At 41.3% G+C, this 25,013-nt stretch overlaps 1 protein-coding gene and 1 long non-coding RNA gene across 5 annotated transcripts in view; one reads left to right on the forward strand and one right to left on the reverse strand.

The window, feature by feature from the left end:
- Positions 1-25,013, reverse strand: part of kif20a (kinesin family member 20A) — a 72,422-nt gene that overhangs the window by 7,746 nt on the left and 39,663 nt on the right. For 3 of the 4 annotated variants that reach the window (XM_041194268.1, XM_041194267.1, XM_041194266.1), the window contains 11 exons: positions 24,792-24,976; positions 20,806-20,923; positions 19,977-20,174; positions 14,989-15,100; positions 14,263-14,331; positions 10,983-11,126; positions 10,349-10,514; positions 9,769-9,939; positions 8,151-8,290; positions 5,164-5,317; positions 1,010-1,208 (listed from right to left, as the gene is read on the reverse strand). In XM_041194268.1, the coding sequence (XP_041050202.1) occupies positions 1,010-1,208; positions 5,164-5,317; positions 8,151-8,290; positions 9,769-9,939; positions 10,349-10,514; positions 10,983-11,126; positions 14,263-14,331; positions 14,989-15,100; positions 19,977-20,174; positions 20,806-20,923; positions 24,792-24,976 (1,656 nt within the window). The remainder of the gene's footprint in view (positions 1-1,009; positions 1,209-5,163; positions 5,318-8,150; positions 8,291-9,768; positions 9,940-10,348; positions 10,515-10,982; positions 11,127-14,262; positions 14,332-14,988; positions 15,101-19,976; positions 20,175-20,805; positions 20,924-24,791; positions 24,977-25,013) is intronic. The other variant, XM_041194269.1, reaches the window with a different exon arrangement.
- Positions 11,173-25,013, forward strand: part of LOC121281351 — a 33,823-nt gene continuing 19,982 nt past the window's right edge. The window contains exon 1 of the long non-coding RNA XR_005943864.1: positions 11,173-11,243. This is a non-coding gene — a long non-coding RNA (uncharacterized LOC121281351). The remainder of the gene's footprint in view (positions 11,244-25,013) is intronic.

The raw sequence follows: 25,013 nt of genomic DNA on the forward strand, positions 1-25,013 counted from the left end.
CAAGGCAGCCATAATGGAGGATTTCAAAACTGGAGAATGATTATAGTGCTACATTCATTCAGATGGGATGCCCCTACAATGGAACCCATGAACAGGGCCAGACAGTTGGCATGCAGGTCAGTGGCAACTCTATGCCACCATACAGCTATGTACAAGTGACATAAAGCCACCACTTCTGAATGTAATGAGCCAAGGGACTCCAGTCGCAACTGTGGGTACTGATGCAGATCTATCAAGTACATAGATACAACACCACACAACTTCAATTTTAATTTTTCAAAAAAATCTTGGTTGGGGGGGTGGGGGCAGAGAAAACAGGCCCCCTACCCTCACGTCATTGACTTTTAATTATGTTCAAAATAAAAACTAATTTAAACTGATTCTTTCAAATGCAGGGTGTGGGAATACATGGCTTCATGTTTCACAGGATAAAGCGACTGAATCTAGGAGGTGCTCCCTATGGGTATCTGGATAGTCACTTCAGGAAAAAAGTTTATGGCAATGGTGAATTCCATTGTTTACTGCTCCTGCAGGTTGTCATGGCACAGGTGATTAACCTCTTCTGTACGGCCTATCCAATCACCAAGTTTCTTCATCCATTACATTCAAGTGGTTGACACTGTTCAGCAGGTCTGCTAGCCCAGGTGGTACCAGCAAGTTAACAGCTTTTGCTTCAATCAACAAACCCACCGATGACATTCTCTAAGGAAGATATGCTTATTCAGTTCTGTTCAGTTTGAAATCTTCTCATTTGTTAAGCTTCCTGAATATTTAGTTCCAGGCAGCCTCGAATGCTGCATAAGTTATTAATTGTCATTAACAAGGTCTTAATTAAAATACACCCAACCCACCTCATCACAATTTTAAAAAAAACATTTTTGAACAGTAGAAATACTAAGAATAGCAATAATCACAAATAAAACATATTTGTTTCTGTCACCCTTCATTTCTCCCAATCTATTGTTTGTTGAGATTAGCAATGCCAGTTCCAGCCCTGAGGAGCACTCACCTTCTGCACTGATTGCTGCTTCTGCTTTGCTTTGCTCCAGCTCAGTTTTTACATTCACCAATTCCAGTTTCAGATTGTGCAGTTCATCACTGAGTTTCGTATTGGCCAAGCGAGTAGATTGCCTTGTCGGTTTGCCAGTGGACTTTCTCTCTGCCTTCAACTGCTGAATAGTTGCCTCTAGATCTCTGATTTTCTGTGACTTGGAGCAGGGGGGAAAAGAACAAAATCTTTCAAAATAAAAAGGTCGAGCCAAATAGCTAAGAGTGTTCTTCTAGGAGTATAAAAATAACAGGCAGCCCAACCAGAAATGCAGAATTAATTAAGAGATCTCCTGTCTCCAAGGAAGAAACTTAATTGTTTTTGATATTAATTTCACAGCAGAATTTCTTGGTAATTTTTATAACGTTATAAAAAATGTTCATTTGCCAAGAATTATATTTCTACCCATTTTTATGCAAGCGTAAATTCGAGGGAGAAATATTGCTCATTCAGGCACAATTCCAAAATCTCAGGTGGCACTATGCGAGGTATGGTGATGACAGAGAAGAAGAGACAAGGGTATAAGGAAACTTAAGGGCAACTTCCGTTGGGCCTTTCCCATGGAAACAATGGAACAATGTTAGAGTGAAAGTAGCTGTGGTGAACTTACCACCTGATTGCCATAGTTATTGGGTCTTCCGCAGGGCAGCTCAGGAATGTGACTGAAATCAGGTGGAAGCCTCAACACTGGATGCAAATCAAGGTCCTATGGATATACATAGGACCTTGATGCAATTTTGAGGAACATCTGGACACAGCATCCAGCTAAACTGGGCGATGACAAGTAAGAGAACCCAAAAAGATGACAAGAGAAATTACTTCTGTGGGATCTGAAGAGCAGGAGTGAATAAACATGGGACACTGCCCCACTACAGACCTACCTTCCTGCCAATGAGGTCATTTTCTGGGCCACCTGATATTCACTGGCCTGGATTCAGCAAGATGTCCATTTAAGGCGTGTGATTTGTTGGCAGCATGTTAATGAAGCCAGCCTCAAAATAGACCATATCTCCCACCAACCAGCCAGCCAAGGAGTTAAAATCTATCCATTAGTTGATACATTGAACAGATTGGCAAATTAATTCAAATCTCTATTCCTTAAATGTTATCCATCCCCACAAGTGGAATACACCTTCCTACATTATCGTACAAAAGAAACATAGCTACATAAAGGATGCTCCAGTTCTCATATTTCCCAAAGGAACCCTCCCCATTAAAAAGTGCCAATATATTAGGAAAATCATATAACTGTCCATCAGTTGAAGATATTCTCTGATTGTAAGCAATCTTATCAATAGTCAGTTCTAAACATTTGTTGCTTTCCTTTGACTTATTCCTTATTGCTCCACAAACCAAAGTGAAATATTTTGTTTCAAGGTTATTCTAAACATCACAATATTAGCAATTAAACAGACTGTCAGTCGCCATCACTGATGCATTCTCCATGGCAACACCTCTACCAGAGTCCACTTGCCAACCAATCAACACTATCTTCACATGCAGTATTAATTGTTGCTTTCCCCTTATACTGTTATTCTTGCAAAGTGTCCTGACGAATGCAAGATGAAAAACTTAAACATATCTTTTTCAGCAATACTAAAAAGTTATTTCTTACCATATCGAAAACAGAATTACCTGGAAAAACTCAGCATGTCTGGCAGCATCGGCGGAGAAGAAAAGAGTTGACGTTTCAAGTCCTCATGGACCTGAGAGAATGGAGTGCAGTAAGTTCATGGAGTGCACTCCATTCTCTCAGGTCCAACCCTGACATTGTCATCAAACCGGCTGACAAAGGTGGTGCTGTTGTTGTCTGGTGCACTGACCTCTACCGCGCGGAGGCTGAGCGTCAATTCGCAGACACTTCCTCCTACCTCTCCCTGGACCATGACCCCACCACTCAACATCAAGCCATTGTTTCCAGGACTGTCACTGACCACATCTCCTCTGGGGATCTTCCTCCCACAGCTTCCAACCTGATAGTCGCCCAACCTCAGACGGCCCGCTTCTACCTCCTACCCAAAATCCACAAACAGAACTGTCCCGGTAGACCGATCGTCTCAGCTTGCTCCTGCCCCACAGAACTCATTTCTCGTTATCTTGACTCCCTTCTCTCTCCCCTTGTCCAGTCCCTTCCCACCTACATCTGTGATTCCTCTGACACCTTACGTCACATCAACAATTTCCAGTTCCCTGGCCCCAACCGCTTCCTCTTCACCATGGACGTCCAATCCCTCTACACCTCCATCCCCCACCAGGATGGTCTGAGGGTCCTTAGCTTCTTCCTCGAACAGAGGCCCGAACAATCCCCTTCCACCACTGCTCTCCTCTGTCTGGCTGAACTTGTTCTCATACTGAACAATTTCTCCTTCAACTCCTCTCACTTCCTCCAAATAAAAGGTGTGGCTATGGGTACCCGCATGGGCCCCAACTATGCCTGTCTCTTTATAGGGTATGTGGAACATTCCTTGTTCCAGTCCTACTCCCGCCCCCTTCCACGACTCTTTCTCCGGTACATCGATGATTACTTCGGTGCTGCTTCATGCTCTCGTCGGGACTTGGAAAAATTTATTAATTTTGCTTCCAATCTCCACCCCTCCATCATTTTCACATGGTCCATCTCTGACACTTCCCTTCCCTTCCTTGACCTCTCTGTCTCAATCTCTGGTGATAGACTGTCCACCAATATCCATTACAAACCTACCGACTCCCACAGCTACCTCGACTACAGTTCCTCACACCCCGCTTCCTGTAAGGACTCCATCCCATTCTCTCAGTTCCTTCGCCTCCGTCGCATCTGTTCCGATGATGCTACCTTCAAAAACAGTTCCTCTGACATGTCCTCCTTCTTCCTTAACCGAGGTTTTCCACCCACGGTCGTTGACAGGGCCCTCAACCATGTCCGGACCATCTCCCGCGCATCCGCCCTCACGCCTTCTCTTCCCTCCCAGAAACATGATAGGGTCCCCCTTGTCCTCACTTATCACCCCACCAGCCTCCGCATTCAAAGGATCATCCTCCGCCATTTCCGCCAACTCCAGCATGATGCCACCACCAAACACATCTTCCCTTCAACCCCCCTTATCGGCATTCCATAGGGATCGTTCCCTCCGGGACACCCTGGTCCACTCCTCCATCACCCCCTACTCCTCAACCCCCTCCTATGGCACCACCCAATGCTCACGCAAAAGATGCAACACCTGCCCCTTCACTTCCTCTCTCCTCACCGTCCAAGGGCCCAAACACTCCTTTCAAGTGAAGCAGCATTTCACTTGCATTTCCCCCAACTTAGTCTACTGCATTCGTTGCTCCCAATGTGGTCTCCTCTACATTGGAGAGACCAAACGTAAACTGGGCGACCGCTTTGCAGAACACCTGCGGTCTGTCCGCAAGAATGACCCAAACCCCCCTGTCGCTTGCCATTTTAACACTCCACCCTGCTCTCTTGACCACATGTCTGTCCTTGGCTTGCTGCATTGTTCCACTGAAGCCCAACGCAAACTGGAGGAACAACACCTCATCTTCCGACTAGGCACTTTACAGCCTTCCGGACTGAATATTGAATTCAACAACTTTAGGTCTTGAGCTCCCTCCTCCATCCCCACCCCCTTTCTGTTTCCCCCTTCCTTTTGTTTTTTCCAATAAATTATATAGATTTTTCTTTTCCCACCTATTTCCATTATTTTTAAATATTTTTAAATCTTTTATGCTCCCCCCACCCCCACTAGAGCTATACCTTGAGTGCCCTACCATCCATTCTTAATTAGCACATTCGGTTAGATAATATCACCAACTTTAACACCTGTGTTCTTTTGTTCTGTTGTCTGTAACATCTTTTGATGATCTGCTTCTATCACTGCTTGTTTGTCCCTACAACCACACCGACCCCCTCCACTTCTCTCCCCCCACCCAAACCCCACCCCCCCACACACCTTAAACCAGCTTATATTTCACCCCTTTCTTGGATTCACTCAAGTTCTGTCAAAGGGTCATGAGGACTCGAAACGTCAACTCTTTTCTTCTCCGTCGATGCTGCCAGATCTGCTGAGTTTTTCCAGGTAATTCTGTTTTTGTTTTGGATTTCCAGCATCCGCAGTTTTTTTGTTTTTATTTCTTACCATTGCTTTACCATCATACATTTCATCACCAGAATCATCGGAATCCCCTTCTTCGGAAGATAGTTGATAATAGATTTTCACATACTCTTGATAGTTTTTCATCTTTGCTTCAAAGGCATCTTCTAGACGATCTTTTTGTTCCTCAAGTTGCTCTCTGAGAGGTAAACAAACAGTTGAATTTCACCCCATTTCCACAAGGAAACTGCCTTCCCTCCCAGGAAACTGGAACATAAACTGAAGGCTACAACATTTTTTTCCTCCACAATATTCATTTTGGTGGTCAGAGGCAAAAAGGGATTTTCATTGCGAAATACAAGTCAGCTGCTCAAGGGCTGCCTGAAAAAATAGAGATACTGGTGATTGGAGTGCTAAAACAAGGTTCAGAATCCATCTCAATAAAAGCTACTGAAAAAGGGTGGGAAAAAAAAAAAACACAAAACACTTGCATAATAAATGTCTAAAACAGTTAAGGAATGAATGACCAGTGCATGCTGGATCACAGTTAATTAGTATGTAAAAGTTAAGGTTCAAGAATGCAATCCTTAGTATTTCAGGAATATTGCTAAAAAGAGAGGCATATTATTGAAGCTTTTCATCTTGCACTCAAGATAAATGCAAGATTGCTAAATTTCAAGCAATCACCACAATTTATGCTACAGGGAAAAGCTTGCTGATTGGTTGGCAAGTCAACTCTGATTGGCTACAGTGTCGCCATAGTGAAAGAAGCAGGGAACAATAGGCTTCCCAAGCTCCCGGGTAATCCAAAAAAGGCTCAAGGCTTGAACATATTCCTTGTGTTTGCAGAAAACAGGTCCCTGCGTATGACTATTCATCACTTCTAGAAAGTGCAAATAAGCCACATTACAAGCTCGATTGATTATCTTAAATTGTTTGTGTAGCTACTAACACAAAGCCAAGTGGTTATGGTCTGGGCTTGTAACCCCAAGATCAAGAGTTCAAATCTCACAATGACAAACTATGAAACAATGTAACTTCATCTGAAAAACAGATGGAAACGTGTTTGTACTCGAAAGAGTTACTAACACACTGAGGATAGTTTGGCAAGTGCTGCCCAAATCACAGAATCACATCTAACAGTGAATGTTTTGCTTTGGGTTTTGCAAACACAGGCTTGGTTGAGTACAGTCTGTACTTTGCCTATTACGAACTACTTAAGGAGCATGCTGTTTGATTCGAACAGCCTATCATTGTGATGTACAGCTACGTATGTGGCATCACACTGGCACTGAAATCGACATTTGTGTCGCTTTACTATATCACGGCAATATAGACATGCTGCCATTTTCTGAATCCAATGAAATTGTTAATTTAGCAAATCACATAGTTGAGTTCAGTTTTAATAACACCATGTCTGCACAAATAGATAGTGTAGCCAGGGGATCCTCTCTAGATACAGTAAAACACGTTTTGATGGAAGGTGCCCTAATCGCCCAAGTGCATCTGTAATATGTAGATATGTTCGCCATCTTTGAATCTGCAGCCGTGTGTAAGGATTTCCTTAGACCTAAATATACTCCATACCGCGCTCCAATTCACTTGAGATGGAACAATCTAATGCACTCAGTTTCCTCAACAGGTAGCTGAGAAACCCACTAATGGATGCTCCATCTTTGTCTACCTTCACCGGTCAATAAATATGTTGGGATTTGTTGAGCATCGAATGCTATAACATTGGCCTCATCAGAAATCGTATAAATAGAACCCTAGCCATTTGCTCACCTTGCAAGCTTGACTTAGAAATAGAGTGCATCAAAGTTATCCTGTGGGACAATGGCTATCCTGATCAGATCATTGTTCACTGTGTATCATGCAAACTCACAAAACGGGCCAAAGGCCACCACTTTTGGACCTGAAAAGAGCCCAGTCTAGCTCAAATTAACCTGGAAAGGCAAAGTATCTCAAAAATTTGAACAACAGGTTAAGGAAGTTGTTTCACATTGCTCCAAATGCAGCGGCTACACAAGTGGTATCATCAGTCCAAAAAGGCTTTTTGCCTACCACACAATTAAACAATGTTGTCCACGAATTTCAGTCCCAGTGCAGTGCCAGGTACAGAGGCCATACATCATAACAATAGGCTGATCCAATTAAACAGCATATTCCTTTGGTTGTTTGTAATAGGCAGAGTAAAGACTGTACTCAACCACCCCACACTTACAAAACCAAAACTAAATGTCCACTGTTGGATGTGATTCTGTGATTGGGCAGCACTTGCTAAACAATCCTAAGTGTGCTAATAGCTACACTAACAACCAATTTAAGATAATCAGTCAAACTCGTAACATGGCTCATTTAAGCTTGCTAGAAGTGACACACATTCATATGCAGGGAACTGTTCTCTACAAACAAAAAAGGAAAGTGTTCAAGCCTCGCACCTTTTTGAATTTCCTGGGTGCTTGAGGAGCCTATAGTTCCCCATGCTTTCTCCAGGGCAACACCTCGGTCAATCAGTGTTGACCTGCCAATCAGCACCCTTTTCTCCTGTAATATGAATCGTTTGAAATTTGGCACTCTCGTGTTTGTCCTGATGAATGCAAGATGAAAAGCTTCCGCAACATGTCTCTCTTTTCAGCAATATTCAAGTTCAAGAGGCCCCAAGCCATTTTTCCAAAGAACAGCAAGGAGCTTACTTAGTATCCTGGCTAACATTCATCTTCAACAATCACCACCAAAACAAATTAATTAGTCTTTCACTCTATTTCCGTTTTGGGAACTTGCTACACTTGCGTACAAAAGCAAATGTCTATACTTTTAAAAATTCACTGGTTGTGAAACACTGCGATGTCCTGAAGCTATGAAAAAATGCTACATAAACAATACTTTCTACGCAGGTATGGTTCTCCAATTGGCAGTTTTGCCCAAATTTGGATGAGTCCTGTAAAACAAATCTTCATACTTTGACCAATCCTTGGTGATACTTTACAATCTTAATAACAACGTCACTCTCTATATCTAACAATATATACCTCCAGTGCCTCTCCATGGTGTTGTATTGTTCCATCATTTCACTGACAACATTTTGCCTGATCTCACTTTCCATCAAGAGTTTCTCCTGCTTCTCCTTAATCAGGTGTCGCTGCAGGCCCTCAACAATTTTCTGCAATGACTGAGGAATAAACTCAGTTAGTTAAATAATAAAAGCACAAGATAGACAAAAAATAAGTCCGAAATAGTCAGCTTTTTGCAGAACAAGTCACCCATCAATGTCTAGAGCAATAAAAACTTTACAAATCAATTAAATAACAATAAGTAAATATTGCCTGAAGATAAGGTCACCAACTAACAAATCTGTGCAAGAATATTTCAGCCAGTGTTCTGACCAAAGGTCATTGAGCTGAAATGTTAACTCTGTTTCTGTCTCCATAGATGCTTCCAGTCCTGCTGAGTATTTCCAACATTTTCTGTTTTTATTTTAACTACAGCATGTTCAGTTTCCATGGAAACCACATTATAGGCATGTGGACTCCAACTTGTTAGAAGTGTGTATTTTTTTAAATGCAAGTTATCAGAAGAAATTGGGCTAGGTTCCCTGTCAAAATAACAGTGAGGTTCATGGCACTCACTGTAATATTTTTGTGCAAATGGTACAGCACAGCAACTTCTGGTGTCTGGCAGATGCATGGTCAAACAAGAATATCTAAAAATTAGTGAGTTATGTTGCTCCGCTGTTAGTTTTGCTAAAACAGCATCTTGCTGTCTGCCTCACCATTGAAAACGATTGAATGGTATGAAGATGCTATATGTGCATGGTAGAACATGAACTAAACTCCTCACAGAAAGTTAAGTCTTGTCATTTAAGTAGCTTTTAAGTGACATGATAAATAATAATTATTGCTGGTCAATTTCTGTGGCACTGAAAATTAATTATTACAAGTGGGGAGTCTCATTCCTCCAGATAATCAACTGTTGTTGGAGATTTAAAGAGTAAAATTTTAAATATTTAAATTTTAAAAATCATTTCTGTGTCTTTTTTTCTATCTTTATTCAACCTTTCTTTCCCTCTCCATTTCTCTTTCTGCATCCGATTTGATATTGAATTCACCTAATTTATTTTACAGTTCCTTTTCAGTCTTTGGACTATTTATTTTACAATTCTTCTATTTGATTGGCTGCTTGCCTTGTTCACTCAGGTGTCAGATTCCAAGTATCTCTCACTGTAATGTTATCAGCTTGTACTTTCAGCAACTTATCATGCAAAAAAATCTAAACATACAGAGGAAAGTCTAACTAACAGCAACCCCTATTAGATACTCTACAACAAAATGTGGGCATAATACATGTGTAACATTGTTGACCTAGCATTGAATGCTTTCCTTTCTTTGTTCCCCACCATGTAAACCAACGGCAGGATTTTCCGCACCCGCCTGCTGCCGTGATCTTCTGGTCCCCCAGCAAGTCAATGGACTTCTGGCTGGGGCACCGCCTCACCCATGGCAGGTTCTAACTGCAACGGGGCCAGAAAATCCCGGCCCAGAGCTGTACAACCAAGACTCTACAATCTTAGCACACATGGGAAAGACTCAAGAAGCACCAAAGGCCAAGGAGTAGATGATAGAAATTCACTGCTGTGTGCAATGAGCCCACCTCCTTATCCAGCATACTGATATCAGTCTCATCTTCACTATCATCCTCCTCATCATCCAATTCCTCCTGTTCTTCAAGAGGTTCTTGAGCATTGCAGTTGTTCCAGCCATCGTGCTCTCGGAGTAGTGACCGGAAAGTAGGAAACAGCTTCGATGAAGGTGCCTGTATCAGCTACAATGAATGTTACAGCAATCAGATATTTTCCATTAAACTAGGTTTCTGCGATATATATTAAGAGCAGATTCAAGCACAAACTACATCACCTTGGCCTCCTGATAACAAGCAATGGGAACAATTCAGAGATTTTCATCATTGAGTGTATTAAGCAATATTCTAATAGTCACGGTTTGGCCTACTTTGTTGAAATGGTGGTACATGAGAGTCAGAACATATCCTATATAAAAAGAACTCAGTGTGAACAGTGCAGTACTAGAGCCAAGAAAGATGCTTACACCACAATTGCAAGAACAAAACCAAGCCAAATATGCACAGATCCCAACCAAGACTGATGGGTTCTCATCGCATCTTGCACCATTCACTAATTTCAAAATGGGCATTACAAGAGCTGTGGATTGCTTACCTGGCTGGCAATTGCAGAGAATTTCATGACTTGCAGTGTTTCATCATACATGGATGCACACTGATTAATGTTGACGATCATACAGGACTTCCCATGGTTAGAGAAAAACCCTTGGAACACACGAGTCAATTTGCTGTCCCTGAAGGGCACCATATTAGGCTTTGACCTGGAAACACAGCACAGAAACTTCAGGAATCTGGTCGCTCAGAACAAACTTGAATCATAAGGAGTGCCAAAGGTGGCACTAGTGGGCTAGTTGCAAGGCACCCTGGTATTCAAATCACTAAGCTGGATCAGAGACAGAGACAATCATTACACAGCCAAGCAGTGCATTATTTAATAATAGAAAGGGAGTCAACCTTCTCAGTTAAGTATGAAAATCTCTCTTTTCTCATTCAGTCTCTATATTCTTCTGTTGTGGCTGTCCATTAAATAAATAAAAATCTTTCACTGCACATGCACAAGATTTGATGCTTTTATTCTAATTTCCCACTTCCTTTGGTTAGCCAACCCACCCCATATCAATGCTGCTCCAGTGGCCACATGACTTGTTTGAACATCTTCAAGAGCTGGAGCAATGAAATGAAGTGGATGGAATGGGCTGGTAAAAAGAATAAGATCATGGTGTACGTACTTGACCTGCTGATTCTGGCGCAGAGCACTGATGCACCTGCCTAGTGTGTGCAGGGAGGTGTTGATGTTAGTTGCCTCCTTCATCCTTTCACCACATTTTTGTTCTTTGCAGCGTTCTGAGCCCGCCAGGTCACACAAAGTCAGTCTGGAGTAAAGAAAAGGAATCAATTTTTTACTTTGCCTGGGTTACAGAAAATTCTGGATTACAAGGAAAAAAACATCTTAAAAATGGAAGAGTTTTCCCATCAACAGCACTTCAAAGGTAATACCTCTTCCCCTCTACCCAGACCTCTCAAATGGTGCCTTTTTTTTTTAAAAAGTGCTCTTCCAAAACAGCAGGACAAACTGACAACACTGCAGAGCAATACTATACTCAACACTGTCAACAGCCGGAGTTACTGGGCAATAGAAAGCCCAATACAATTAATCTATGCTGTTTGGTGGTGCAACTTCTAAGTTACTGTCTGACTGCGGTGCTGTCAAAAACAATGCTGCAAACCAAAAGGTTTGCTGTCATAAATAGCTTTTTTTAAAAACTTCTCTCTCATTGCTGGCAAGGTCAGCATGTTGCTCATCCCCAACTGCCCTTGAACTGACTGGCTTGCCAGGCTACTTCAGAGGGTAATTTATTGAGAGTCTGGAGTCACATGTAGGCCAGACCAGGTAAGGACAGATTTCATCCCTAGAGGACATTGGTGAACCAGATGGGTTTTTGTGGCAATCAATGATAGTTTCATGGTTACCATTACTGAGACAAGCTATTAATTCCAGATTTTTATTAATTAGCTGAATTTAAATTCCACAAGCTGCTATGGTGGGATTTGAACCCGTGTCCCCAGAGCATTAGCCTGAACTTCTGGATTCTTCATCCACTAACATTGTCACAATGCCACCGACTCCCCCAGTTAAACTTAAAAATTGTTCAAGGGGCTCTGGCGGAAAGACTAGGAGTAAAAAAGTTCACAACTGAAACAATGGCACCGATCTTGCAATCCCAATAGCAGAGGGCCGTATCTTCAGTTACGCCCAAATTTGGAAGTTGCAGTTCATCTGAAGAGTTCCACTGTAGGCCATGCTGATGGTCCCACTGGCATGTAAACTTGAGCCAATTGCCTGGTACTTACACTATTTACATTGATTTATTTAGGGCTGCTCCCAGCAGGTGTAGAGCATTACAACATCTGATGTGCAAGCTAATTTTTACAATGTAAAATTTGCATTCACTAAAAAACAAGAGATACATCAGGATATTTGAACATATCCTGCTGGTCAGAAAACAGGCTTGCAGGAGTCAGCTGTCCATTCTTACTGCTACCGACTCCTATGGAGAATAAAAATCAGATGGTGTAAAACTGGTAGGCAATCCAATCTGTTCAGTTCTCAACCAGTGGATTAGGTTAAAGTTACCTCCATATAGTCTCTTTGCAAAAAAAGTGGTGGGTAAATTAATGGAAAAAATTCTGAGGGATACTATTAATCATTTTGAAACACACCAATTAATCAAAGACAGTCAGCATGTATTTGTGAAAGGAAGGTCATTTCTGACTAACTTGACTGAATTTTTTGAGAAGGTAAAAGCAAGGTTGATGAGTGTAACACGTTTGAAGTAATCTACATGGATTTTAGCAAGGCTTTTGACAAGGTCCCAAAGGCCAGGCTGGTCAGAGAAGTAAAAGTCCATAAGATCCAAGAGCAAGTGACAAGTTGAATCCAAATAGACTCAGTAGCAGGAAGCAAAGGGCAGTAGTTAGCATGCATCTTCTGAGACTAGAAGGTTGTTTCCAGTGGGGGATCCACAGGGCTCAGTACTGGATTCCTTGCTGTTCATGGTATATAAATGATTTATAAATTTTTTCAGGGGGAGGTGGTGGCGTAATGGTATTGTCACAGGACTCATTTTCTAGAGACTAAAGTTCAAATCCCACCACAGCAGATGGTGAAATTTGAATTCAATAAAAATCTGGAATTAAAAGTCTGATAACAACCACGAAACCATTGTCAATTGTCATAAAAACCCATCTAGTTCACTAATATCCTTTAGGGAAGGAAATCTGCCGTCCTTACCTGGTCTGGCCTACATGTGACTTCAGACTCGCAGCAATGTGATTGACTCTTAAATGCCCTCTGAACGAGGGCAGTTAGGGATGGGCAATACATGCTGGCCTAGCCAGCGATGCCCACATCCCATGAACAAAAAAATAAATAAATGCAAGGAACATGATTAAGAAATTTGCAGATAATACAAAAATTGACTGTGTGATTGACAGGAAAAAAGCTGTGGACTGCAGGAGGATATCAATGGACTGGTCAGATGAGCAGAAATGTTGCAAATGCAGTTTACCCTGGAAATGAGAGAGATTATGGGCAGAATATGGCGTTTGTTGGGCGGGTGCGCCCTCACAATATTTTGGTTGACAGGTGCACACGGGAATTGGCAGTGCACCCGCTGTCAATTAACAGGCCCATTAAGGCCATTAAAGGTCTAATTAAATGAAATTTTTCACTGGACTGTCCAACCTTACAGTTGGCGGGCAGGTGAAAAGGCCAAGCGGCCTTTGGATTTTTTACAAAATCTCATCCAAAGGCGGGATGAGGTTTCGATCAGTGATTTTAAAAAAATAATAAAAATTTTGCAAACTGTTTTGTAACATGTGCTGCTCATGTGACAAGAGTCACATGAGGGAGCATGTAATTAACATTTTTTAATATTCTTATTTTTTATTTTCAAAAAGCTGCAGCTCCCTGAGGCAGCTCTGTGCTGTTTACGAGGCTGTTGCCAGGAATGGAGAATTTTAATTGAGAGGAAAAATTGGGAAAGCTGGGATTGTTTTTTTGGAACAGGAGGAGGCTGAGCTGAGATTTAATTGACATGACATTCTGAAGGGTCTAGATGGAGTGGATTAAAAGGATCTATTTCTGTTAGTAGAGAGATTGATAACCAGGGCATAAGTTTAAAGTGATTGGCAAAAGGATTAGGAGGGAAGTCAAGGAAAAAATTCTTCAGCAAGAGATTGCAAGCAGACTGGAACTCACTGCCTGAAAGTGTGGCAGAAGCAGAAACCCTCACTGTATTAAAAAAAAAACTTGGATATGCACTTAAAGTACCATAACCTACAATGCTACAGACACCATGAGCTGGAAAGTGGGATTAGAGCACATAGCTCTTAATTGGCTGGCGCAGCCACAATGACCTGAATGGCCATGAATTTTCTATGTTTCTGTCAAACGCTACAAAGAATAGTCAGGGTAAAAGCAATATATTTACTTAGATTGATACTTACTCGCTTTTCTTAAGAACAGACTTCCAATCTTCAGACACATGCAGGATCCGAATAGAGAAAATACTGTGACTATAAAAAAAAGGGGAAAGAGAGTCAGGAGTAGAAAAAGCAAAATACTGAACATTTAGTTTCTCCTGCACAATAAAATCACAGTGAATCAGAACATAATAGGAAACATTACAACCTAACTACATTTTTAAGTAGCTTGATCATACAGGAATTGGGTACTTTCACCCTCAAACAAATTTCAGACATTTACTTCATTTAAAACACAATTAGTTTTTTTTAAAAACAAAGACTGGGCTTAGACTAAAAATCTGATGAACATCTGGACTGTGAATAGCTCTTGGAATTATAACAATTAAGATTAAGGGCACCATTTTAACTCATTCAAAACCCATACACTACACAGTTCAAATTAGGCTGAAATCTTCAGCATTGTAATTTGTTACCATAAATATCCAGCTCTGTGCAAAATAAAGCTGAGAGCAAGAATTAAAGGATTGGGCGGGGTCGGTTGTGGGCACATGGCTGGAGTGGAAAGAGGTGGCAAATCCAATGTTTTTGAACAAAATCAGGAATGAACCTTTCTATTATGGGAAAATCATACTTCATGATCTTGGGTATGTTCTTCACCCTCCGCCCTTTTTCCCAACGAGCTGAAGTTCAATGATTATCTTTTAATGGGGGGAAAAACGGGAAAAGTCCTGAATGAAAAGCAATTACCTCCTGCTGGAGTTTTGGTTTATGTGAGTGCTGGCCATGCTTTGATTTTTATGGCCAATTTTGAGAATTTTCCAAGCTTCTTCTGCATCAATCACATTGATCCAGGTCAGATCTGAAATGGAGCAAATAAAACCAAATTTGGAATTGGTTAAAGAGTACCTTTAAGAAGCTTTGTTCCATAATTGATTACAGCATTCTGGTTATTAATGAAGCACAATTTTTTTTAAAAATTCTTTCACAGGATGTGGGTGTCGTTGGCATTTGTTGCCCATCCCCAATTACCCTCGAGGAGGTAGTGGTGATCCACTTTCTTGAACTGGAGTCCATATTGTAAAGGAAATATAATTTTTTTCCTAATATTTCTGTGGGATACTGAAGCAGGATTATGGAGAGTATATGTCTGCTTGCGTGTATGTGTGTCTCGTTCAATTAAACTGCAGACAGTCACACCAGAAGCTTTCAATCATCAAAAGGGGTTAGGTGTAAAACAGGCATTTAAAATGGAGATGGACAAGCTAGGATGAAGTATCAGCAGATACAGTGTGAATGGAATTTGCATTTTTAGATAAGTTGAGGGGTTGTTTGATTTTCAAAGAGACATGATAGGATGTTTACAATTGGCAAGATAAATAAGGCAGGGTTATTAAGTTTATTTTTCCCCGAAAGTGATGGCCATAATGACAACATGAAAGATTTTTATATTCTGGGAAAAGTAACTCCCAAAGAAAGGTTGAAATAAGTTGTATAAAATGCTAGTTAGGCCACAGCTGGAATAGTGTGTGCAGTTCCGGTCACCACACTATAGGAAGGATGTGATTGCACTGGAGAGGGTGCAGAGGAGATTCACCAGGATGTTGCCTGGGCTGGAACATTTAAGCTATGAAGGGTGACTGGATAGGCTAGGGTGATTTTCCTTAGAGCAGAGAAGGCTGAGGGGGTATCTGATAAGAGATATCCAAAATTATGAGGAACATAGAAAGGGTAGATAGGAAGAAACTTTCCCCCTTAATGGAGGTGTCAATAACCAGGGGGCATCGATTTAAGATATCGGGCAGGAGGTTTAGAGGGATGAGGAAAAAATTTTTTCACCCAGCAGGTGGGTTGGAATATGGAACACACTGCTTGAGGGGTTGGTAGAGGCAAGGACCCTCAACATTTAAAGATGTACTTAGATGAGTACTTGAAACACACACACAGGGCTATGGGCCAAATGCTGGGAAATGGGATTAGAATAGATAGGTGCTTGATGGCTGGCAGGGATAAGATGGGCTAAAGGGCCTGTTTCTGGGCTGTATAACTCTATGACTCTAATGGGATTTATAGAACAAGGAGGAGGAAATATATTTAAAGGAAAGATGGAAAGCTGTGTGGGGAATGGCCATGTGATATCCTGAAAGGTGCACCGTGTGAAACAGACTTGTGGAAAAAGCCTCCTGTTACCTGGACGGGAAGTTTGTTGTTCTAGTAACCAAGATTTTGTTAAAAGCTTTCGAATTCCATTGTCAAGTGAGAGGGAGAAAGCAGATGTGAAATGCCTCCCTTAAAGCAACAGTGGGTACTTGTAGTAATATTGCTGGATGTTTTATAGATTAAGAATCTATTTGGACTGTTGCCTGAACAGGGTGTGATGTTGGGATTCTAGTTAGGTAGAAATCTTGAGAATTGCTGTGAAACTAAATGTAGCTGTTGTAACTTGTAGTCTTGTGTGTTAAGTTTTCTTTTTTGTTCATAAATGTTTTAATTTAATCTTTAAAATCTCTGAAGGTGGTAGTGGACTCATTACTTCTGATTTCTGTGCACAAACCTTCTCATAATAAATACAAATTGCAAAATCATTGTGACAGCATGGCCAAGTTTCCCTTTGGAATTTGGTCACACTGGCAAATACCACCTGCCACATCATAACAATGTGGTATAGGAACACCCACAGGTGTGGATAGGAAGAGAGTTCCAGGATTTTGACCCAGCAACAGCAAAGGAATGGCAATATATCTCCAAGTCAGGATGGTGTGTAGCTTGGAGGGGAACTTGCAGGTGATGCTGTTCCCATGCATCTGCAGTCCTTGTCCTTCTAGATGGTAGAGGTCACAGATTTGGAAGATGCTGTCGAAAGAGCCTAGGTGAATTGCTACAGTGTATCTTGTTGTCACTGTGCATCGGTGATGGATGGGATGCCAATCAAGCAGGCTGCTTTTTTCTGGATGGTCTTGAGCTTGAGTGTTGTTGCAGCTGCATTCATCTAGGCAGGTGGAGAGCATTCCACCACATTCGGACTTGTGCTTGTGGATGATGGACAGGCTTGGGGAAGTCAGGAGGCAAGTTATTTACTGCATGGGGTAGATGGTTACATTTTCTCTTGATAGAGATGGTCATTGCCTGACACTTGTGCGGAACGAATGTTACTTGCCACTTATCAGCTCCAGCCAGAATGTTGTCCAGGTCTTGCTGAATATGGACACAGACTGCTTCAATATCTGAAGAGTTGCGAATGGTACTGAACATTGGGGATATTCGCTGAAGATTGCACAGCGAACATCCCTACTTTTGACCTTATGATGGAGGGAAAGTCACTGATGAGGCAGCCAAAGAAGCAACCGAAGATGGTTGGGCCAAGGGCAAGGAACTCCAGCAGCAATGTCCTGGGACTGAGATGATTGACCACAACCACCTTCCTTTGTGCTAGATGTGACTCCAACCAGTGGAGACCTTTCCCCATGATTCCCATTAACTTCAGTTTTGCCAGGACTCCTTGATGCCACACTAAGTCAAATACTGTCTTAATCTCAAGGGTAGTCATTCTCACCTCATGTGTTCAGTGCATTTGACCATGTTTAGACCAAGGCTGTAATGAGGTCAGGAGCTGAATGGCCCTGGCAGACCCTAGGTGAGAATTAGCGTATAGGTTATTGTTGTGTAAGTGTCACTTGTTGACGCTGTCGATAACAGCTTCAATCTCTTTTCTGATGATCGAGGGGGAACCAAATGGCCTGATTTGTCCAGCTTTTTGTGGGCAGGACATACCTGGGTAATTTGGTAGATGCCAGTGTTGTAGCTGTACTGGAACAGCTTTGCTAGGGATATGGCCAGTTATGGAGCACAAGTCTTTAGTACTATTCCCAGAATGTTGTCATGACCCATAGCCTTTGCAGTATCCAGTGCCTTCCTCCATTTCTTGATATCATATGGACTGAATTAATTGACTGAAGCCTGGTATTGATGATGCTGGGGATCTCAGGAGATCGGAATGGATCATCCACTCAGTATTCTGGCTGAAGTTAGTTGCGAATGCTTCAGCCTTGGTATTTTGCATTGATGGGCTGGGCTCCCCCATCATTGAGGATGGGGATAGTTGTGGAGACGACTCCTCCTCCAGTTAGTTGTTTAATTGTCCACCACCCTTCACAGCTGGACGTGGCAAGACTGCAGAGCTTTGATCAGATCTGTTGGTTGTACGATTGCTTGTAGTCTGTGTTGTAGCTTCACCAGGTTGACACCTCAATGGTTAGATTTGCCTGGTGCTGCTCCTGGCATGCTTTCCTGCATTCTTCTTTGAATCAAGGCTGGTCCCCCAGCTTGATGGTAATGGTAAAGTGAGAGATATGCCAATCACTAAAGTTAAAAATTGTAGCTGAATACAATTCTGCTGTTGCTGATGGCCCACAATGCCCAATTGATGCCCAGTTTTGAATTTTAGATCTGTTCTAAATCTATCCCATTTAGCACAGCAGGAGTGCCACACAACACAATGTAGATGTCCTCAATGCAAAAACTGGACTTTTATCTCCACAAGGACCATGCAGTGGTCATTCCTTCCAATACTGTCATGAACAGATGCATTTGCAGCAGGGGGACTGGTGAAGACGATATCAAGTAAGCTTTTCCCTCTTGTTGGTCGCCTCACCACCTGTTGCAGGCCCAATCTAGCAGCTCAGTAGTGGTACAACTGAGCCACTCTTGGCGCTGGACTTTGTACTCTATGTGGGGGTTTCATTCTGTGCCCTTACCACCCTCAGTGCTACTTTAAATCGGTGTTCAAAGTGGAGGAATACTGAGTCATCAGCTGAGGGTGGGCAGTAGGTTTCCCTGCCCACGTTTGACATGATGCCACGAGACTTTATGGGGTCCAGAATCAATGTTAAGGACTCCCAGGGCAACTACCTCTTGACTGTATACCACTGTGCTGCCACCTCTCATGGGTCTGTCCTACAGGTGCAACAGGACAAATCCAGGGATGCTGATGGAGCAGTGTGGGGGCATTGGGTGCAAGATGTGATTTGGTGAGTATGGCTATATCAGGCTGTTGTCCAACTAGTCTGAAAGATAGCTCTCCCAATTTTGGCACAAGGCCCCCAATGTTGATAAGGAAGACTTTTCAGGGTCGACAGGGCTGGGTTCATAATTTTAGTTCAAATTTGTCAAAATTGTGGTTCCTGCATCAATTCCAACCTCTGGGGCTTTTTGCGGAAGGAATCCAAAAGTCAAATTACCAACACAGAATACGCCATATATGAGCATTAAAAAAAAAACAGAAATCACAATAAAGGTTATAATCTGACCATGTTGCCAGGGTTCATATAATTTATATATCAGGTTAATTTTTGGAAATTCCTTAAACAAAATCTCTCAAATACAACACCCAACTTTGCACCAACTTCGTTTACAACAGCACACTCCCCCAGAACAAGCTAGATAGTTGCGTGTAGAACACTATTAGAAAACAGTGCAATTAAATTATTTTGTAGGAAAATCTGTCCTGTTTCAGTAAGCAAGTCAATCCAAAAGCCAAGGGCAGAATCACACAGACCTGTGAGCTTGTCAGGACATGGCACTCTCATTCTCTCCCTCATCTTACTACATCTGCAGCTTTTACTAAAATCTATAGCATAATCTTCATTTTCATAATATGAAACACAAACATACCAGAATCAACATATTATTCTTCCAAAGCAAAAAAATTTAAAGAATCATATGCAGATTAAGGCTAGTACCTTTTACATAGGTATTTCCATTCTTATCCTCACAGAGTTTTAACGTTTGTCGTTTGCGGTTTGCCGCAGGGGCAGTGTCCAACAAGTCATAGGCGAGTTCGTTGTAAATCTCAAAGAAGGAAACCCAAATCGAGTAATGTATGTTCTGTTCCTGGCGGAGAACAACTGTATCATGATCAGCCCAGCGGGATGCAGACTCTGAGAGGGCAAGAGAGAAAGAAAGGTGGCAGAAACAAGTGAAAATCTTTCAGCAAACAGAAATGAAAGTTTAAATAAAGCATAGTGATGTGCAAATAATTTTTTTGCAGAGCACCACATACAAGTAATTTCAGGCTTACAGACATTTTAAGCAATACCAAGATATTCTCCTACATTGTCTCAGTTTAACTACCTAGAAAGATTTGCAAAGGATCTGTACTGAGAAATGAAAAATGTTTAAAAAGGGAAACAAACAATATGTTGGAATTGACCCAGACATTGAATACACCAAGAGGCCCAGTTTGGTAACTGGGAAAGGTTCCCCAGAGTACCGGTCAATATTAATCCCTCTATTATCATTTATTTCATTGCTGTATATAGTTATAAATTGGATACCACAAAAAATTACACTTTGAAAATCAATTTCTTAGTTGTGAAGCATTTTGTAATGTTCCAAGGACATAAAAGGCACTGCATACTGCAAGTTCTTTCATTTATTTACAGACTGCTCCCATGACCACTGTACAAAGACAAAAATAGGTGAAATTGCTCCAGATTTGAACACTGGTCACAAATCTTATTTGAGTACAACATCCAAGCCACAGACATTTCAAAAGAATGACCACCTTACCTTCCAAATTACTGACAGAGGACATACCACCAATGCCACTATCAGAATCACAGCTAAGACCTGCCCTCAGTGTAACCTCTGTGCTGATGTTCTTCTTCAGTGGAGTTTGCAGATCGTCCTAATTAAAGTCAATAATTAATGAATAAGATTAATACTACAAATAAAGTGCTCAGCTCAGTGCCAATGTTTAGGCCATTTCAGCTCTAGTACATTAGGGAGGGAAAAAAGTGAGCAGAACTATACCAGGTTTAAGGAAAGCTTGCACAGTACTTTGAATTCAGATTTATCACAAGGATTGCAGGGGTTCAAGATGGAGGCACACCAGCACCTTCCAGGACAGTTAGGAATGAACAATAAATGCTAATCTTGGTAGCAACATCAACATCCCATATATGAACAAAAAAATTGCAATATAATGCATGCAGAGCTGGGAAAGAAAAAGCAAAGCTACAACGCATTGTTAATCTGTATTCAAGTCTCGAATTTTTCCTTTTGGGAATCCCCAGTTGTGGGTGCAAACGGTTCGACTTATTATCACTCTAACCTGCCTCTAAGAAGATGCAAAAGTAAAGAGTTATCCTTTCAGGACTGCATTCAGCTTTATCCCCGCTATCCCACACAACATTCAAAACTTTTCAGATAGAGAAATCTCATACTATTCCACACATGACTCGCCAGGGCCCAGACACCACAATGATTGATGTTGTTATGGACACGAGAGGAAATATAATCCTGAAACCCCCCAATTCCCTTTCTGTCCGCAATCAGTGTGGTTGTGTGAGAAGCTTGTTTTTGGAAAAATTGAAGGGCATTGAATTTTGGATATTCTCCCTCGAGTTATTTTTGAAAGTCTGCAAGATTAATTCGGGGCTGTGCATATGCTATACTTCAAGAAACCACAGGTCAACAAGGATGTCCAATGGGGACACCTGCAGGAAGAGATACTTTGTACATCTAAGATAACAAAGAACTGCTGTTGTCAGGCTAAAGACTCTTGCTGATTGGTTAAAAACACCTGGCCTAAGAGAAGTATTCTTTGAACATCTTAGTCTTTAAAAACTCTCAGGCAGAGCCAGAGTGTATGGGGAGGCCTTAGAAGCAAGCTGCAAGGAAAACACACTCTCTTTCCCTCTTTCTACCCCACCTTTGTGTTAAACATTCCTCAGAAACATCTCATTAGGATGACTCATCACAACTTTGTGAACTCTCAAAAAAACAGATAAGTAAGTCATCAAAGGGCAATTTCACCAACAAATCCATCTGAAAGAACTTCCAGACCTATTGTGACCAGAATTCTGTTAGATCAACAGCGTCGCGATCTCTTCGAGTTTTATCCTTTTAAAAGAAACATTCCCATCCTCCAGCCTCTGCAGGGAATTGTGTCTTTTGTCCTGTTGTGTATAGAGGTTCGAATATCTTTTATTTAAAAAAAGGGGGAAATTCATTACATTTCTAAACTACAACTTGTATATTAACCATTTTATTAACTTGTTTTTTTAAAAAGTAGTTTGTTTTAGAATAAATCTTTTTCTTTGGCTTTTACTGAAAGAAGTCTGATTAGTTTTTTTATGCTGGGAATCAAAGGGTAACAATTGGCCAGTTTTGTGGGTGAATTAAACATTTAAACTATTTTATGATCTGTGGAGAAGTGAGACTAGAATTAACTGCATGCTCCTCCCATCTCAGTCCATAACAGTTGTTTTGGAAAAGTAGATGTATGTGTTTCTAAGCCCCCTTGTGTGTGGTCACTTTGAAGACCCAGTAGCAGATTTTTGTAGGATTAAAATTAAAAAGATAATTTATTTTCATTGTCACCTCAAAAAATCCAAATGCTATATCATTCGTATACCACACACTGGAAAAAAAATGCAGTTAAAGAGAATAGATCACTTTTACAAGTTGTAAACAAAAGAATGGTTCATAGATCACGTGTCTAGCTCATTGAGGAAAACAGTCTTTTCAGTTCCGGTGAAGAAGGAAGTTTTTTCCACTCTTGAACTGTAGACAAGATAGACAAGTTCAAGTAGCTGGAGTCAGATATCAGGATTATTGTAGAATTCTCAAAGTAGTGAACATTCAATAGGACATGAGGTTAGACATTAGTGGCTTTCGCATCAGCAAGTCCAATTTCTTCACAGGTGAACATGGATTTAGGAATCAGGCTGGGCGGCTTAAAGACTTTGCAGCTTCCAGGTTCTTAAAAAGGCAAAGGTGACACTGCCTTTTCAGCTACCCAGATCTTTTCTGGGTCTTTAGATCAGAACACGTTATCTCCAACCAGCTCCAGTCACATGGCCAATACTTGCATCATCTAACGAGAATGGTTTGAACTTCTCAGAGGTCCCAATGCATTAACTATGCAGGAATTGCTTGAAAAGTTTGGGCTTCCATGGACAATTCCCCTCATCTGGAATCCTCCAACTCTGAGTTAGAGGCGAAGATTACAAATGGTCCTGACTTACTTACCTGGATAATTACTCAGAGAAAAAAAAAGATCAATTCCAAATCCTTGGTAATTATACATAAATACTCTCACTGATCCCCACCAACAACCCCCTTGACTCTCTGGCCCCTCACCTACTCCCAATCGACCACCCAACATCCCCCTTGACTCCAGATTATGCCCCCAGCTACCGACTAACTCCAACCCACCCTACATCTCACCCTCTTACCTTCTCTCCCTAGCTTCTCAAAGTGGCTTTGGGACTTTTAAGCTCTGCATACTGGAATACAGCAGCTAGCATGACTTCTACTATTCTCTCCACTCCTCTTTGCAAGGATTGCTGTATTGTGCAAGTTTGGAAGGATCCTCCATCAGACGACGGGTTCGGAAAATCGTAGGAAGGCAAGTAGAATTCCAACCCAGATCGGAAGATTTGGGCCATTTGAGTCTGGAGGTCCATTGATTCTTGGTTTGGAGTAAACTTTGAACAATGGCAGGCATAAATTCCACAAAGGGTACACTCTAGGCGTGTCCATTCAAGTGAAAAGTCCCTCACCCAGCAGGGAGGATTCAGTTAGAACCATCCAGAAGCTTAAGATAGTCTGCCTCGGGTAGGGAAAGGTCACTGGACTCTTGGCAGCCATCTTAGCCACCTTGAGTGTCCATTTTAAAAACATAAAAGACAGTTCCAGAAGCTTCCCCAGGAACACATTCCATGTTTGAAGTTGCGGAATAGGACAGGACTTCACTGGACATGACAGATGTGTGTTAAAGATTTAACGCACATCTTTAAAACACATTCTACTAGAAGTCAGCTAGCCTTTACAAAACATTAAAAAAGGAGAAAAGCTTCTCCATGATCAAACTTCATTGTTTAATAAATCTATGACTTGTTAAATACCAATTATTAAAAGGCCACACATCTCTTCTCTGAGCAAAATTCATCATTTTCATTGTCCCATAGATCTCTCCAATTGAAATCATAGATCATATCAACATTTCAGAATAGGTTAGATAGGTACTTGTAGAAAAAGGGGAATGGGATATGCAATCAGAGAAGGCACATGGGATTGGGACTATTTCTCTTATGGAGAATAGACAGCAATGCAGATTGGCTGGGAAGAACCACTTACTTCACTCTTGTACTTTGTGAAGCTTCTAAAATAGGATTACAAATACAAAAGGTCAGTCCAAACTACTTCATTAAACAACAAACAACAATAGAATACAAAGAGTTTTCCATTACTAGTGTTTGGGTCAAGAGGCCTATGTGGGTTACAAAGAAATGAATATACATTAAGCATAATAAACAAACCTAAAGCTTCAGATGTTTTGACAGCAGCATAACACCATGAAAAACTGAATGCAGTTTCTAGTACAAGATTTTTCTATACTCATGTTTTCAAGGAACATGATTGATACTAGGGAGTCAGCATATTGTGCTCAACATGGTATACCAAATGGCTCACCCAGAAGGCCCTATCAGCATATTCATATTTTAGGCACTGTAATTACATGTTTTCAGCAGAAATTCAGCACTGACCTCTCTGACAACACCCAGTAATGAGAGTTTCTTCAGCTCTTCTTGTCTCACCATTTTGTTATCCAGCTTAATTACATCGTTACAGAGGTTAGGTTTCAGGTCCATCCTGGGATATAGTTTTCCTTGGATGCTGCTGAATATCACTGCCAATGATCGAGGCAGAATTCCATTATCATGCCTGCTGCCTATAAATGAAAAAGGATCCATTTAATCATACTCTGT

Source organism: Carcharodon carcharias, chromosome 8 (assembly GCF_017639515.1).
Source record: "Carcharodon carcharias isolate sCarCar2 chromosome 8, sCarCar2.pri, whole genome shotgun sequence".
Classification (NCBI taxonomy): Eukaryota; Metazoa; Chordata; class Chondrichthyes; order Lamniformes; family Lamnidae; genus Carcharodon; species Carcharodon carcharias.